We start from the raw sequence: 17,807 nt of genomic DNA on the forward strand, positions 1-17,807 counted from the left end.
CAAAAGCATGTCAAGGTGCCTACCAAACAAATTAACAGTGTTTTATAGCAGAATCAGATGCGTTATTATTTCAATACGAAGCGAAGCACAACTGCATGTGTAGACTGGGGTTGAACGCTTTTGTAAGGCAGGGCTGTCCAACTGGCGCCCTGTGTGCGCCCCTCTGAAAGGGTTAGCGTGCCACCCATGGGCTCCTGTCCAGCCACCACTCCCCCCTACTCCTGCCCCAGTGGCCAAGGGGGGGTTAGAGTGCCCAAGCTACAAGCACAGCAAAAAAGAGAGCCGAGGGGGGTGCAATACTGGGCAGCCCACACTGTAACAGGGAGCTGGGGGGTCTGTGGCTCCAGCTGCTTGGAACTTAGGCAGCCTTGCTTTAAAGTAATTCCCCTTCACTTTAAGGCTAATCTTGAAAGCTGAAAGGATCTAATTTAGCAACAGTGACAACAACCCTGAAATATTAAACCATTTGAATCTCTTCCAGGGTGCAATAAACCTTTCAAAACCACTGCTGTTTGGGGGGGGGGTGTGACACTGGAGTGTAGGTGGAAATTGCGATGCTAAGGGTTTTTTCAATCAACACCTTTTCTCAGGAATCTTCACATTGTGTTCATTTACTGCTTTCAGAGGCGGCAAACATATGGCGCATCCTCACGACCGGAAAAATACTTGAACTGCCAACTGGCTTACGACAGATCACAGATAATCCAAGCATGTCTCAGTTCTGAAGGGAACTGTGTTTCTGAAGCATTTCAGTTCTTTTAATAGTGATAATTGACAGCGTTTGGCCATCAGTTCCGCCTGGCAAATCTGTTCCACCACTGGTCCTCTTCGAGTCGAGTCCTTTTGGGTGGAAAGTTGAAACGATCCATCAGTTCAAGGCTCCCATTCGCTATCATGAGTCAGTATTTGCCTCTTTCACAAGTGTTCAGGTCCAGTGGCTCCTCATGTGGTTTTAGCACTTTAAGTTACGAGGAAGTTTGAGCAACTTGGCCAGACGCTTGCAGAATATGAAGCTTCCGTATTGCGCTATCAGGCAATCTGCCTTCGCTGAGTGTGTTCGTGGGATCATAAAGAGGTGAGATGGCAAGAAACTGTGTGAGGTTGAGATTAAGGAAGAACTTCACCCATGAAGCTAATGGGCCAGATTAGGATCTTAACCTTAGGTGGACTCAGCAATGAAGTACGTTAAATGCAAGATGCGGGCAGAGGTGTGCAGTGAAACAGCTGCCTGAAATAGGAGCTACTGAGGCAGGGAATGAGATGGGACCCACTGGGGAGCAGAAGACTACTTACTCGTATTTTATATCCAGAACTACTTACCCTCCAGGCCCACTGAATCCCCTAAGCTGCCCTGATGCTCACACGTCCCCGGAGAGACTCCAGCTGGCAGAAGCAACCAAAGTGAAGTCCTTCAGTAGCTCAGAAAACTTTCTACAGCACTGGCTGATGGCCTGTTTGCTCTAGCCCTCTCTCTCCCTCTCCTCCCCGTTACTCCTTCCACATTCTTCATGCCTCCCTTCCCTTCAAGGTCCCTTTCCCCTTTACTTCTAGTCTCCATCATCACCACGCCTGCCCCCCACAAAACAGCTCAATGGACACTTGCTGCCACCATGCTACTTGGCTGATTTATCCCTCTATAGGTTCCTGTGTCAACCACATCTAAGATATTTGGGACATGGGCTGTTGGCTGCTGGTTGTACAGTACCAGGCACAACAGGACACCTTCCCGGTCCTCAGGTATTACTATGATGAACTTAGCCCTAATGAAAACACAGCTGTTGTTCAGCCTTTCATTGCATTTAAGAATAATCCACTAACTATAAAAACTACTCAAGTTGCATGCAGCAATTCCTTGGCACAAGAACCCAAATCCCTGGCAGAAAAGGCATGAAGGCCTTTTTCTTACAAAGGTGCTGAACCACCTCTGTTTTCTTATAGCTTTCAGAACAAGTGGCAGGTACTGAGCACCTCTGATAAGCACATAAACCATGCATAAATGGCCTGAAGGGCAGACTCCAGCTCCATCCGCCTCAAGGATGAAATAAAAAGCAGAGTCCAGGACCCTGTCCACAGATCTAAATATGTACCCTTAACTCAAGCCTTCCAGCTGATGTGAGCTGCCAGGTTAAAATATGCATCGCAGACTTTCTCTCCTTGGATAATTTGGGCTGCAAAGGGGGTTTTATTCCTTAAAGTTACTATTATATTTCTACTACAAGCACTATTAGTAACTGGAATGAGTATTATATACTCCATCTAACTACCTTGCTCCACTATCTATCCCGTTACCCTTGCACCTGAGCTGCCTGAAATAAAGGTTCATATTTTATAACCAAGTGAAACTGTGGTACATACTGAAGATGTTACATTACAAGTGCCGTTTGAAGCTAAGTATCCAGGCTATAGCCGTATTGGGTCTAAAGGCAAAAAGCAATTAGAGCTCATGGTAGACGTGATATCGGTTGGTCTAACAAAAGATATCACCTCTACCATGAGCCCCAATTGCTGTTTGAAGCTAACTATTTTTGGAAATAATCTAAAAAAAGGAAGCCACATAGGGGAAATTATGTAAATATTCTACACAACAGAGTTTTTAAACAGAAATTAAAATAATCAAGAGAACTGACACAAGAGAGAGAAAAGAAATGTGTGTATTGTCTGAGGTTTACCAAATTAAAACTCTGCCTGATCTGCTTAAAAAAGTCACTTTGAGAACACCAAAACCTCAATGCTTTCACTCCCTGAGTTAAACACAAGCGAGCAAAGGAAATGCCCATTTTAGATTCGATGGCAAATAAAGGAAGGTGCTATTTCAAAGTGATGTTGGAATTAGACATATAGGAATTGCAGTGAAAAACGTAGGGGAATTTAAAGCTACAGTACATCTCCACTACACATCTATATAAATCGGCAGCTGTTTGGATGCGACGGTCTCATTTGCAACCGATTTTAATGGAAGGGCTGTCTGCTGTCCTATGTAGTCAGAGACAGATCCCTCTACAGTAGGTTTGTGCTCTTTGCTAAGACTTCCGCTGTTACCATCATAAACGTACACTGCTTAAAATCCAGACCTATTCAAGTTTAGGTAATTGCTACTTTCTTCTAGAAAAAAAACTAGAATTGCAGCCCAGTGAACTATTCATTCCTGTTACAGCAACAGTCCTGTTCCCCTACAGAGGCGTGGACCAGTGTGGAGTCTGTTCTTCCAAACTGTACTTCTCTCTTCCAAATTAAAACCTCCCCAAGGACCAATACAAATTAGTTAACTAAAGCTGGCTTGCCCACTCCTAAAGAGGATCAACTACTCACCTTTTGCTTTAAACTCTTAACTGGTTCATTAAAAATATTCCAATGACAAGAAAAGTCTAAATGAGGAAAGAAAATTCGAGCCACTTTGGTGTTCCAGGTGAGCAAATGGACAAGACTTCACAGGTACAATGCGACACGAAAATCATCTAAGCCCACACATGAAGCATTTGCAAACTGATAACAGAATATAATATGCTGCTTAATAGTTTTACGTCTTTTTCTATATCAGCAGTATACCATTTGCCGCTTAATGTAAATAGTGTCCATTCTACTGCAGACTCAAATTCTGTTATCAAATAAAGTTTTATCTTGTATTTAATATGTTGAACTAGATAAGAATAGAAAGGAGGTGAAGAAAAGTGCCAAAAACAACTTCAAGACAAAATCCTGAACAGTCTAAAAGAGAAAGTCCTGTCCCCGGTGTTGCAAACTTAAATTAGCCATAAAGTCTTCAAACTAATCTCAGCATAATTTTGCCATTCTGAATAAGGACTTCTCCTCAAACAAGCATTACTGTTAATGCTCGCTTTCATTTGTGTGCAATAAACCTGTTCAAATTAAATCAAAACCTTTGCTCGGACAATACTAAAGTAGTTTTGGCAGACATGTAAATAACTATAGTAAAAATCTAAATTTGCCAAGGAATTATCTTGTGGCAACTGGGCTCCACTGCACAACTACTTGACTGGCTCCATTATAAAACTTAATGCATACATCTGTGAATGATAATGCAGGATTTAAGTAGAGCCTAAAGTAAATCTTCCTTTGAAAACAACACTCAATCATACTTGCTCGTAATAGCTCCTGCCCACATGTTTTTTAGAAGCAAATGGCAAAGTGAATTAATTTGGATTTCACACTCACAGCCCGCCCTGATATATGAATAACCAGACAAAATAAAGGGCTATTCCAGAGGGAAGAGGAGAGACGGAGGGGCAAATTCACCTGGGATGAGTGAGATCTGTCAACTATTTCCACAAACGATTTTGTTTCTGGATGTCACCAAAAGATAAACTACTGGGGTGCATTCACTCTTACATTCTAGTTTGGATGCAAAAGACCTCAGAATTAAGCATGTGTAAATGCACTTGCCAGATACTGTTTTTTGCACTGAAACACTTATTCCTGAAATGTAAAATCCTTTCTTGTCAAAACAAACCATCTAGATTCTTATCCAGCTGCACAGCAGCTATAAAAACCTACAGGTAATCAAAACACAGAAGAGTGTATAATCAGAACCAGACTCAGCTTGCAATTCATGTGTTAATCTGAACATAGTGTGCACAAAGGTGGCATCAGTGTCACCCTGGGACGTCCCGTTTTGAGATAAGTGATTCAGTGGCATTTTATAGGACTGCTTTCTGAGCACAGCAGAATGTCAGTCCCCATCAAAAGTATAACATCGGTATCTTGCCCAAAAGCACTTAGCTGAAAACGTTGCAGTAACACTGAGTAACTTTAGGAAGTGCATTATGAAAATTATTCAGTGACAGTTGCCCAAATAAGTGACCACGCACTGAAGAAATGGGCAGATGATAAAAAACTTCCTCTCCTGGTTTCATCTTCAGCTAAAAATACTTTTCTTTAGAAAGAAAAGGTCAGAAATCCTTAAGTGAAAGGAAATATTCAATTAGAAATCAGAACTTATATGCACCCAAACTGCAGATGCCAGGCCTCCCCAAGACAGCACCATCTAGAAACACAGGGCAAAATCCTAGTCCCGTTAAAGTAAAGGGGACTTTTTGCCATCACCCAACATGACCTGAGGAGGAAGAGAGCTCCAAATCCTCAGAGCCTTAAGGAGCTTTGCAGAAAAACTGGGGAGAAGAGATGGAGCAGCTTGCTAAGGATACATACCAACAAATGTAACATTACCAACAAATTCAGATCCTGTAATTTGTTATGGATGAAGCTCCAAAGTGGTGGCAGCCATGAAGAACCCAGTGCTGGCAGGGCACATGCGCGTTTAAAACCGTAGCTAGCCCTTCTATAGGTCATCATAAACGACCTGGCAGCTGATCTGTATTAGTGCTCCCATCTTTAGGTACCAGAGGAGGATTGTAGGAAAGAAGGAATGGAAGGGACCTCAGGAGGTCATCTACTCCAGCCTCCTGCTCAAGACAGGATCTTTCCTGACTAAATCCATCCCCGTTAAGTGCTTATATCTAACCTGTCTTTTAAAAATGCCCAAAGATGGAGATTTCACAACCTCTCTAGGTAACCTGTTCCAATGCTTAACCACCCTCATAGTCCAAATGATCTTCCTAATCTACAACCTAAATTTCCCCTGTTGCAGTTTTAGGTCATGGCTCCTATTCCTGTACCATGAGCCACAGAGAAAAAAATCTATCTCCATCCACTTTATAAATTGCCCTTCACGTATTTGAAGATTTATCAAATCTCCTCTCCATCTTCTCTTCCCCAGGGAAGAAATAAATAACTTTATCTTTCTGCCTTTCCTGGTAACTCATGTTTCCTGGGCTTCCAATAATTTTTGTTGCTCTTCACTGGACTCTTTCAAATCTACCAAGTGGGTACTCTCAGGATAGAAAAAGTTATGGTGATTGCTTCAGTCAGGTTCAAGTTCACAGCTCCTGGCTCCCAGTCCCAAGGCGGAAGCCACTGCACCCCACCTATGAAAACAGGGTGTGTGTGTACCCACCACAGGATAAAAAGGTCAGCTGGGGGCTGCAATGTTAGTACAAAGTCAAATTCCCAACTCACAGAACAAGCCTGGTTCTAAAGCGAAGGTGGTCACAGCATGGACAACTCAGCAATGCCATATTGCACCAAATTCTGCCTTGTGCTAGACACTCGTGCACTGTTGCCAAACACATCTCTCATGCTGTCACCATGGCAGATGAAAATGTCAGGGCTTTCGTCAGCACTTCCTTGCTCATGTCATATCATCACCAAGCATTTTGGTAACACAGACCTACAGGCTATATTTGCAGGTGTATTTACAGCTTGGGGGAAGGGGGTGGGGGGAAAGCAGAAAAATCCCCGCTCCTTCTTTTAATGGTAGGTTGAGGGCAGCACAAGTCATTTGCAGGCTTTTATTGCAATATATGAACTTAAGAACATAAGAACTGCCATTTACTGGGTAGACCCCAGTGTGACACTGGAGCAGAGAAGATGCAGAAAGGGAGAGCAAACTGGTTCTGACCAGGGTTTTCTTCCACTGTTCCTCTCTCACTTGCAGCCTCCAGTATTTTAGGCAGATGAAGAGCTACTCATAAACCAATTAAAAGCATGCAGCCTGGTAAAGAAAAATGCTCATGGCTTTCAGAGGTACAACAGGCAACTTCCCAGTGCTGCACCCATCTAGTCCCACAAATCAAAACGGCAGGGCCACATCTGCTCCCAACTAAGCCTATCTAAATGCCAGACTGCAGCTCTGCTTTCCAGCACACGGCAACCTTAACTTTATGGCACTTTAACAACAGTATCAATATCTTGCTCATCTTGGATCTGCATTGCCTTCGCATTTGGATGGAGCCCCCACGGAAAAACAGAACTGCTAACATCATGCGATTATACATGGGACAAGGTCTACTTCAGGCACACTTTTCCAGGATAGGAACAGCAGGATGCTAGCACAGCACAGCGCTCCTAGCACAGATGCAGTTATAGTGGCAAGGCATAATGAAACTACCCTTGTAAGCAGAACAAGCTATACCAGTAAAAGCACGGTTTCGCCTGAATAACTCTGCTCTCACTAGATGATCTTGCTCACACAGGTAGATTGATCACGAGTCATGCCTCTTCCTGCCCCTCAGCTACAGCACGGTGCCGATCACTGCCTCTAATGTAGGCACAGCCTTAAAAACCTGCATTGAACCCTTGTGTTCCTGTAACGGAACTATTAGATATATAGAGCACAGCAAAAATAAGCCCTAAATTACTCCTATTTCTATTTAATGCTCTGCTTACATGATGAACACGTTTATCAGTATTAGATGGCAGGCTAGCCTGAACCATCATGTATACGTGAGGTCATTTTTAACAGCTAAAAGTGATTTGCATAAAGCAAAGAGAGCAACCTGCGTAGCACAAATACTGTTAGGCCAGAACCACATATTCAAAGTTAACAAACAAATTGTTTTATTGACCAAAAAACCATAGGATTAATTTAATCAAAACTAGATGTTACAATTTTAATTGTGAAGGCTAGGACCTTGTCTGCCCAAAGTACAATGCAGCCTCCTGGTTGTGAGTTCATTGGTAAAAACTGCAGGGTTTTTAGAATAAAACTTGCCTAACCATTAGATGACAGAGGAAGTTAACTGGATGAAAAGTGCAACTGATGCTCAAAATTAAAAGATGGGAATTTAAAAGGTCAAGATTAGGATACAGTAACACGAGAAGAGTCTGCGGCACTTAGCATATGTTAAAACAATGGCATTACTGGGATCAGAGTAATTTTATGCCCCACCCCAAGCATCATGCCTGCTGCCATGCCAAACATGTACAGCAGGAAGTATGTTTGAAATGGGGTATAAAATTCCTACAATCCCAGTCACCCCACCAATGAGCTACCCCCAGCCTGATCTGTCAGAGAGGGTGGCTGCGTCCTAGACGAGACTTGGAGCTGTCCAGGCAAGGTCCAATAATCAGCTGACTGTCGACCCCAGCCCCAGCAATTCCAGGACCAGGAAGCACTTAACAGATTAATGTGGAATTAACACCTAAATCATGCCATAATTGTAATGTGCGCCAGGTACCTGCAAGTGATCAGTATACAGAGGTAGAAAAGGAAGAAAAAAAACGACATTCAATTAACTTCTCCCAACTGCACTCCCTTACAAGACACGCTGACATGTGGATCTTTACAGTACATTGAAACTTTCACCGAGCGCCTGATCTAAAATATACAGCCTCCAGGACAACATGCTCAACTTCTAAACACCACTTCAACTAAAAATTGATTTCCAATCTACTTTGGGACACAACATACCAGGAAAGATGGTTTACTGCTGTAGGCTGCACTTCTCTTTTAAGCATTCGACTCTCACCCCAGCAAACAGTTGAGCTCCATTACCTTAGTCACATGGAACGCAAGATCAAGCCAAGGTTTCACTATCTGCACTGAAAAGGTCACAGCTTTAAAATGTGCAGTGTTACCATCACTAACAGCTTGCCCCTGGCACACAATCATCTCCTCTCCCAAACTCTCCTCCCTGCCTACTTAAACCAAGAAGGAACCAAGTGAATACCAAATGTTTCTATCCCAGCACTTTTTACCTTCAAGTAAGTCTCTGGCCAGTCCTGGCTCTGCCCCCGTTGAGCGAACAAAATCCGAAAGGACGATGTCCATATCCAGGGTCATGTGATCGTGAATTCGTGGCAGGCAGCTGGAAGCAGGTGGAACATAGATCAAGGCTTAGTCTTCAATCTAAGAACAAAACAAATGTACACGGTTCGTGTTACAAAGTATAAAACAATTAGCTTGGCAAAGCAGGCTGAGCAACCTGGGAATTAGCCAATAGCAGGGGCTTAACTCTCATTTCTTAAGCCAATTTTTGTTTCGGGATTTGGAGGAGACTTCCTGGCTGCCTGTTCACTCATTGAGAGAAAATATGAATTATGCTGCTATGCCCGTTCCCTAGCACACAACCTTATTTGCTGTGATACAATTAGATTCAGTGGCAGGAGCTGCATGAGATACCAAAACGATTGAATTAAACCCAACTGAGGTGTTGTACAAGACCAGAAACAAAACAGCTGGAAGGCGCGATTCAACTGAGTACAGAGAGCTGGCATTTCCACCCAACAGTCGCAGAAAAACCCGACCAGCTCCAGGGTTGGGGGGGTTACCCTTTGTATCAAACTGAGTCAGACAAATAGTTAGCGGAATAAAGGAGTTTATTTCGCGGACAGCTGAAAGAAAGCTCCTCTTATCTGACTATCTGCACTGAGTACACTCCATCCTTGACTTCTCTTCTGGAGACAAGCATTCCTCTTCAAAGCACGTTTGTTATGCTCAAGAAGAAAAAAAATAAAAGGAAGAATGAGAACAAAATGCCTTCATTAGTGGATGTCATCTACACAAAACAAAAAACCACCTTTCAGGTTAAAAAGTTACCTTGCTTTCACACTGGAATAACTCACCCCTCCAACTTGGCATGAGATAGAATATTTTATTCAACGTGCATTTTAAAAAGAAAAAAAGCACTCAAGGTGGAAAATAGCCAGTGTACGACTGCAAAATTTAAGTGGAAGACTTTGCTAATTAGAAGGACCCTTCAAATCCACCTAATAAAGGCAGCGGTAGCATAATTCAGTACAGCGGAAATATGAAAATCAGCTTGGCAGACTTCATGATTTTCCACACAAGATCTCTTTCTGCCGATCAAATCACCACTGTCTTCAATGACAGGCTTCTGAAAGAAATTAGTACATGCACAAAACCCGTCCCTTCCTCCTCCCCCCACAAATAAAAACCCCATTCCAAAGGCTTAACAGTTATCTCCTTATAAAAGTCAAATGCAAGAAACAATTGGTTCTAAAAACCTGAAGTCCAGAGGCAATGTCTTAATAAATGACATTTAAGCAGGTCTGCAGATCTGAAGAGACACATATAGGTGTGTGCATTGAAATCCTGATCTACTACATTCCTGAAGGGAGAAATCAAAAAACTGCACCATCCACAGAAGTTTGGACCGAGCAAATACTCAGGCGAGATCAAACAGCGCTGTGTTTCAGGGGCTATTTTAAAAGCTGCTTTTTTCAGGGAAGAGTTTAAAAAAAAAAATAATAATTCCAAGCTGGAGTGTGGCAACAAATTAGAAAGGCCTAAAAACTGCTCTTTCCTGGCCTATTACTAAAGATGGGCAAAAACCGCACGACGACATAAAGGCAACAAATTAACGTGGAATTTCCTGACTTTGTTGATTTAAAGACTGTCGGACCGTTCCAGATACCTTCTAGCCTGGCAAATCGCAATGCACATTCACTTCACACATAGAAAAGCCACTTCTTTATCATTTGTGCGATCTTCCTTTGAAGGCTGTACTAATTTTACCAGATGCAAACGGAGGGTGAAGAGGTGACAGTTCTCTTACTGAGGATGGAGACCTTGGCTATGGTCGGACAGAAATACAGATTAGAAAGGGAAAATGCTCTAGCATATTAGTTGTTGTGCATATGATCTTAGCGTGCAATCTAAAGCTTGTATTTGCTGTTTACCCAGCTCTTAAATGGGATCAGATGAGATTATCTTTGTTTGCAACAATTTATGTTTCCTTTAACAGTTTCAGCAATTTTTTAAAGCGTATATAGCAAACCTATGGTCTGCTACCGGGGGGAGTGGGGGGGGAGGAGGAGAGGGGGAAACGGCCTATACTAATTAACTGCTGGCATTTACAGCTGCCTCGAAAACTCCCTCTTACACAAAAATGTCAATATTTCAACACTAATGAGCAACACAGATGGAAGTCACAATTCAGAAGATGCAATAATGAACTGCTGAAACGTATTTTAAGGGCTCGGAGGAGGACACATCCTCTCCCTCCTCTGTTTGGGTTTTATATTTGTAACACACACACACACACACACACACACACACACACACACACACACACACACTTGTGTTTTTCCTGTTGCTATGGGGAAGATGAAGAAGGGAGGTTACCATCCTTTCATCAAGGCAGATAAGGTCCGGAAATGCTGCTGTGGATGAATGGACATGTCATCTATGCACCACTCTGGAGCCTGATATTTGTACAGTTATCCTAGACCCTCACCAAACTCCTATTCAGATTTTAAAATCAACTGCTTGTTGATTTTAAAACCCACCTCCCCCTTACCTGTATGAAGGTATTTAGATGGTGATATAGGGGATAAGATTGTTTCAGTCACTGAATACAAGTAGAGTTTCCTACTGGCAGTAAAAACAACATTAAACCAAAGGTTAACTGAGGTTTCTTATTTATGATGCTTGTAGTGCTGGCAGTTGCTTGCAAGATGCATTAGGCACCAAGTACTACTCTATGCTATCTGGATGCTCATTTATGGGACTGCATTTATTACTTTGCAGGGGATTACTGTCATTGTTAAAAGTTTTGCAAAAGCTACACTGTGAAAATAAACTGTCCCAGTTCCCTTCAGCATCTCTCAGCTGTGCATTAATGCTTCAGAGAGGAGCAGATCTTCTCTGGGAGTATTTGAGATATCACTTGCCCCACCCTTGGCTTGCCCCAGCCACTGAGCCCAGCCTTCAAAGTGAGATGAAATCCTTGTTTCCCTTTAAGAGTCCAAACATTAAGCAGATGGTTTCTGCCTCCTGAAGTTCCTCCCTGCAATGCCTTAGGGATGGAGATCAAGTCATGAAGGAGATCAAAGGTTAACCTGATTCACTCGCTGAGCTAATGCTGCAACTGCTTCCAATGAAAAGATTTCTGCTCACGCTCAAGACACAGCACAGAGGAGTTCCTAACAAGTCAAAGTTTATCTGCACACTCAGATTAATGGACCTGTTGGGTGCCTTCTGGAGCTAAAAGGAATCAAAACTTGTGGCAGAGGTAATCTCTTTTATTAGAAGTAGATATCTGCAAAAAAAAATAAAAAATTCTTTATCTGCAAGCTTTCAAGCACAGGCACCCTTCATCACGCACAGGAGATTGCAAATTGTAAAAGTTCTGGAAATGAAAATCCATATTTCTGGAGCCGATACATTCACACCTACTGGAGCCGTTACTCTAATAAGTTATCGTATGACACCATGCTTTGTGTCTTCTTTATTGCCCACCCCGGTATTTCACCTTTTACAAAGGATGCCTCGTTTATGGCCCTTTCACTATAGAAAGTCCCCTTGCTGGGAGACCCAGTTACCAGAGTGTTATGCCTGGCGAATGCCAGCTCCATTTAACCACTTGTATACATGCACAAATTGTATTGGTTTAACAAAAATCAGACCAACCTTCTGAGTGAAAGCTGCTGCGAACACAGATGTGAACACAAATAGTTTAAAACTGGTTATCTTGCACTTGGATTATTATCACAGTGAGATCAAACAACGTAGACCTGATTTACATCCAGTTACAGTCACTGGGGAGCCTCTGGTATTTGTTTAAATGAATCAGGAGAAAAAGCTGTTCATACCTTTCATTACGCAGGTATTCAGCTTGCATCGGTCATGGTCCTAAAGCTGAAAGTCTATGCCTCCAATACTGAACGAGCCACTTCTACGCAAAAGTAAAATCTGCAGCAATGCACTCCCTGGCTGCTGCTACTCAGTTACTTGCTACAAGAAAAGGTCTTATTTTCTTCCTTCTGCCCTTCAAAAACAAGGTGCGTATTATAACCTGGGGTGTGTAATCTGTGACAAAATATGGTTGTTAGCCTCAGTATGACTAGAAAGATGATCTGACAGTGATAAACTAATTTTGGTTTTCAATTCCTGTGAAATGCAGGACAGGAAACACAAGTGCATCACAGACACAAAAGGGCACAGTGGGGTAAGGTGATGAGGACTGCTTCCCTGATCTCCACATAGGATAAGCATGAAGGTCACCAAGAATTTATTAGGAGACTGTAATACAACTTAAGCACATGAGAGTGTATACAAGACCTGGTACCCGCTCAGCTATTCTGGTTTACATTTATATCCAAAGTTATGTCCGTGACACTATCCTAAAACTTTTGCCCGTATTAAAGCTTCTGGCGTGTTGCCAGAGCTATGCAAAAGGGGCCTTAGCATGATGGAGAACTAGGCCAAAAAGTCAGTAAGCAAGTCTTGCCTAAACAAGGTTCAGGTTAGAATAGTCTAAGCTTGGTTCAAATGGAGCCCAGCATCAGCAAGGATCCATACCTGACTGCCCTGCATAGACAGTCAGGGAGTTTCATACACCAGGTGAGAAGTCCTTCCGATGTCTTCACAACCACCATTGCGATAGGTCTCCCATATCTCTTCCCAACCTCCCATATCTCCTCCTAACAACTCCTTGGCTAGAAGCAAGGCTTTCTTCCCCACTCTTCTGGCACTGGGACAAGGCTCTCTGCCCAAAGGATCTCAGATAAGTGCGTGGGTAAAGTTATCAACAGCACATCACAATGGCACCTTGGGGGAAAATATTTGGAAATAGATGTCTGGGACTGGAGCCAAGCACCAATACAGACACCAGAGGTACATAGCCTATGGGCTTATCTTGGCACTAGACCAGGCAGATGCACCAGGTTCTTTCAGGTGGAAAAAGGCAGGAGTTCTGTCTGAAAACAGGCCTAGTAACAACTTCCCAAGACAGTGGTGCTGCTTCAGATTAAGACTTACAAATCCTGCAGATGTTCTTTTGCAAGATGCAATGTACTGATTTCTCCCCAGACGGTGGCCCTATTCACAAAAGATTTCCTTCTCAACTGAACCCAGGAGGTTATCATCCATCAGCTGGAAGCATACATTTAACACAGATTGCTAGAGACCATCTAGGCAGTAAATGGGCTCCGCTTGCTATAAAAGCATTTATATTTGAATGGCATAAGATATCCAACTATACACTTAAAGCAGCAAGTAGGTTTATGTAGTGCTTGCTTATCCTCAGATGCCATAATGCTGTCTGAAGTGATTTTACAGTGCAAGCCATCTGAAGCAGCAACCGATTTGTGGCGTCTTTCTACAGTTCGTAGAATCAGAGAGAAGTAGGGTTGGAAGGGACCTCCACTGATCATCTAGTCCAACCCCCTACCTGAGGCAGGATCATCCTTAGCCAAACCCTGCTATATAGATCCATAGTCTAACCTCGTCATAACTCATAATTTGGATGCTACTGTGATAATAACAACTGGCTCTTCAGATCTGTCATTGCCATAAACCCAAACCCCATTTTCCAGTTTCTCAGGGAAAACATGGGGTCTTCTACATTCTACAAATGTTCCTGCACATACATATCAGATTCACGCAAAGAAACTTGTCTGCCTATGTCCTTACACCAACATGGCTACAACCTACACCCCTACACATACATGCGCTTCTTTATATTCAACTGCACTTTATACCTCTTTTGCCATCAATATTTTAGCAAACAGATGAGTGCCTTGCAGTGATCAGAGTAACAGTTAAATGAAGAACCAAAAGCCAGGCAGTATGAGTGTTACGGGATGTTACAGCCTCTGCTACTTTGGGTCACTAGTCTGCATTGTTTTCATGAGTTCCCAGCCTGGATCTTTTGCCCTCAAATGACTTGTTCACATTTGCTGTACTCACTTTTTGTTCTTGACGTTAATTCACAAGCGTATTAAAGGATCATGGTTAGTTGCATCTACTTCTGTAACTGCTCTGTGTCCCAAGTGATGCGCTGCTTGCCAATAGCACAGTTTTGCTGCCTGTGCTCCGTGAACCCTGCCGGCTGGGTCACCACAAAAGGCAAGTTTGAGAAAAACCACCTTACACACTTCTCTAACAAAAATGATGCAATGCTTCTTCACTGTTCATTAATGCAAGTTATAAACACAGTGGGATCCCAAGAATGTGGTCATGCTCTCCCATCTGAAGAGGATGCAAAATCTGCACAAACGGCATTTTTTAAACACCTTCATTTTCCTTCACCTTTTCTGTATTGCTCACAGCTTATGCAGCAAGTCACCCCACCAGTTCAGGTACTCCACAACTGGTCTGACTGAATGCCATAAGCTAAGGATCTTCCATCCCACTAGAGCAGGGACTTGCAGGGAGATGCTCTCCCCTAGAAGCAGAGAGCAATGCCCCTAGGAAAGCAGCTTTCATCTTGGTCATCCTTCAGAACAGCAGCAGATGGTTTACCTGGGCATTTCCCCCTCCTCCATTAGCCAAGCCCTGGCTGAGCACGCAGTATGACAGACACCAATCTTTTTATATGCATCCTCAGGATCCGACACAAAATGAACTTCGCTAAAAAGTTCAGTTTCAGAACCTAGGACCTATCTAGCACAGTGGAGCCCAACCTTTTTGGCAGGTGTGCCACAAATTAGCCTCACACCCTCCCTAAATGCCACTTTGATCCCGTTCTCCTGCCCAATCTGTTGCCCTGCTTTCTGCTCCATGCCTGAGCTGCTGCTCTGCTCTCTGGCCCTACCTGCCACTGTGCTGCCAGCTCCCTCCCTGATCTGCCATATGCTACCCATGCTACAGGCTGGCCACACCTGATTTAATACAAGGTACATGAGCACACGATGCTTGACCTGTTAGGAAAACACCATGTACCTACAGCAGAAGTTTCCTATCAAAGTTTCACCCTTCTCCAGAACTTGGCTTTTCGTTTCAGTATATGACAGGTGTTGCCACGCCTATAACACTTGTCTGAAATATACTGTTCCAACCTTCAAAGAAAAAAAAATAGGGGGAGAATATAATTATACATTACATGTTACTTTGAAACAAAAAGCAATAAGGTAATCTGCAAAGAGGAGAAGCTTACGGAAACAAATGTCCCATCATTGGCCCAGCAACTCCAGCACCAGTATCTCAACAGATGAAGCCCTTGAGATGAACAGAAAAACCCAGCTTCGGACGACTGGGAATAGCATCAATGCTTTCCTCGAATTGTGTATAACTAGTCATTAACAAAAAAAAACAACAAGACAAAAAATACCAGTGTCCAAGACTGTTAGGAATGTGCAAAGTTCAACGCCTCTTTTGTGATGATGCACAGGCTGAACTATGCGTGCAAAACACGAGCGACAGGAGACGAATCAGGCTGCTAACCATTTCTTAAGAAGGAAGCCTATCTTTGGAGGCAAATGCTTGTACCATCCAGGTCTGGGCAAGACATTTAGCTCTTCCAGGGTTCACCAACATGACATTTCAAGCAATGATCGCGAGTCATTTCCTTCAGAGCTAAGCACTGAATCCTCTGAATCGCCAGACATCTGCCCCATGCCAAACAGCAGGAAAGTAGCACCCTCCAGTTTCAAAATGAACCCAGCTGGCACAAATTCCCTTCTCCCCTCAACCAGATTTTGAATGCTGTAAAGTACAATTTTGAATGCTATAAAGTGAGCGTATCAGCCACTGAACTCTGCTGAAGACTGGAAGCAACTAATATGAGGATGGCCGACAGCTGCCTGACTCTTCCTTTCTCTTGAAGAATATTTTTCTCTAAACGTCGGGTGACCGCAGCTCACCTGGTAACTAGCAACTTTGCTGTGATCTTAAAATAGGCTGATTTGCTTTTGAGCAGTCTGCGGCACAATGCCTTACCATCACTGCTGATCTGCTCTGAAGGAAAGAATGAAGACATAGGTGCATCTTCACGTCTGCTCTGGGAAACGGCACATACAAAAAAAACACAGCTTGAGCATCAGCACATCAGGCACTGGCAGCGTGCTTCCAAATTAATGTAATTCTCTGCAATTCCTGTGTTTTTATTTCCAGCTCCTCTATCTTGCTTGCCTTCCATTCGGATGCCCAAAATACACGTGTCAACGTGACAGGTCGCAGCAATAAATTTAGCTGGCTGCTTGCTGGCAGCTATGGAGAGGCTAAAGTGTCCCAGGATACCTCTAGGAAAACGGTAAATCTTCATTAGCAGCTTTCTAAAAAGCTGGAGCTGAATTATGGCTCAATTTTATCACTCTTGGTATTCACTGTAAATGGGTAGGACTACCTAGAGTGTCTGCTCCTTATTACCCAGAGCTGCGATACAGCTTACCAAGGTCTGGTTACCACAACGGTACCATTTCTTTTAAAGTTCTTTTGCACCTTTGCTGGTCTATAATTTAACCCCAAGTTAAACCGATGCTAAATACGCTTGTCCAGGCCACACACACATGCAAACCAGATTGCTTTTTAGGGATGGCTGTATCTTGAGAAGCCTCAATGCATCTGACCCCAAACTGGCCATACTCACCTGATCCCTCAAGACAGCAGGCGGAGACAGGAGGATTTTGGAGTGATTTGAAATATCTGCTTCTGATGCGAGAACCTAGCTTGACCCTACCAAGGGTTAAGAGTGGACTGCCTCGTAAAATGTATATTTAGGCCCATGTATGCAGATCTCCAACCTCTTTACAGACATCAGTCAGGATGACTAAAATACCTACCTCCTAGGGATGCTGTGATGGTTACTTACCTAATGCCAGTAAAATGCTCTTAAAAAGGCTAGTTATTAAGCCTCACCCTTATGAAACGCTGGCAAGTATTTGCAGTCTTACTTTACAGATGGGAAGCAGACAAGCGAGATGTCACGGAGTGCTAAAAGCAGAGCCAAGAACGAACTCGTGCGTCTGCAACTAGGCCTCCTACTTACATGGCCAGACAATTCTCCAGAAGTCAAGCAAACCTGAGGAAGTAAGCCCTGTTCTCCCAGGGCACAGGAGTTGGGCTGGTTTGATACCAAACAAAAACTGGGATTCACTGAAGAATGACCCCTGCCCACAAGTCGACTTGACTATTACTACTTCTGAGTGTGAATTATAGTAGCAAGTTACCACTATCAAGGGGCCTGCCCGCTTCTCATAGCAAAGACCTTTTAAAGAACTTATGGCTTGATTGTAACAGGCTTTTCCACTGTGATTTCCCTAGGTAA

At 43.2% G+C, this 17,807-nt stretch overlaps 1 protein-coding gene across 1 annotated transcript in view; it reads right to left on the reverse strand.

Annotated features, from left to right (window-relative positions):
• The window catches only part of OTUD7B (OTU deubiquitinase 7B), a 60,546-nt gene that overhangs the window by 29,312 nt on the left and 13,427 nt on the right, over nt 1-17,807 (reverse strand). The window contains exon 2 of the mRNA XM_090053038.1: nt 8,554-8,704. Within this exon, the coding sequence (XP_089909164.1) occupies nt 8,554-8,638 (85 nt within the window). The 5' untranslated portion in view covers nt 8,639-8,704. The remainder of the gene's footprint in view (nt 1-8,553; nt 8,705-17,807) is intronic.

The sequence above is a fragment of the Crocodylus siamensis genome, chromosome 6 (assembly GCF_052110815.1).
Source record: "Crocodylus siamensis isolate JL-2025a chromosome 6, ASM5211081v1, whole genome shotgun sequence".
In the NCBI taxonomy this organism is placed as follows: Eukaryota; Metazoa; Chordata; order Crocodylia; family Crocodylidae; genus Crocodylus; species Crocodylus siamensis.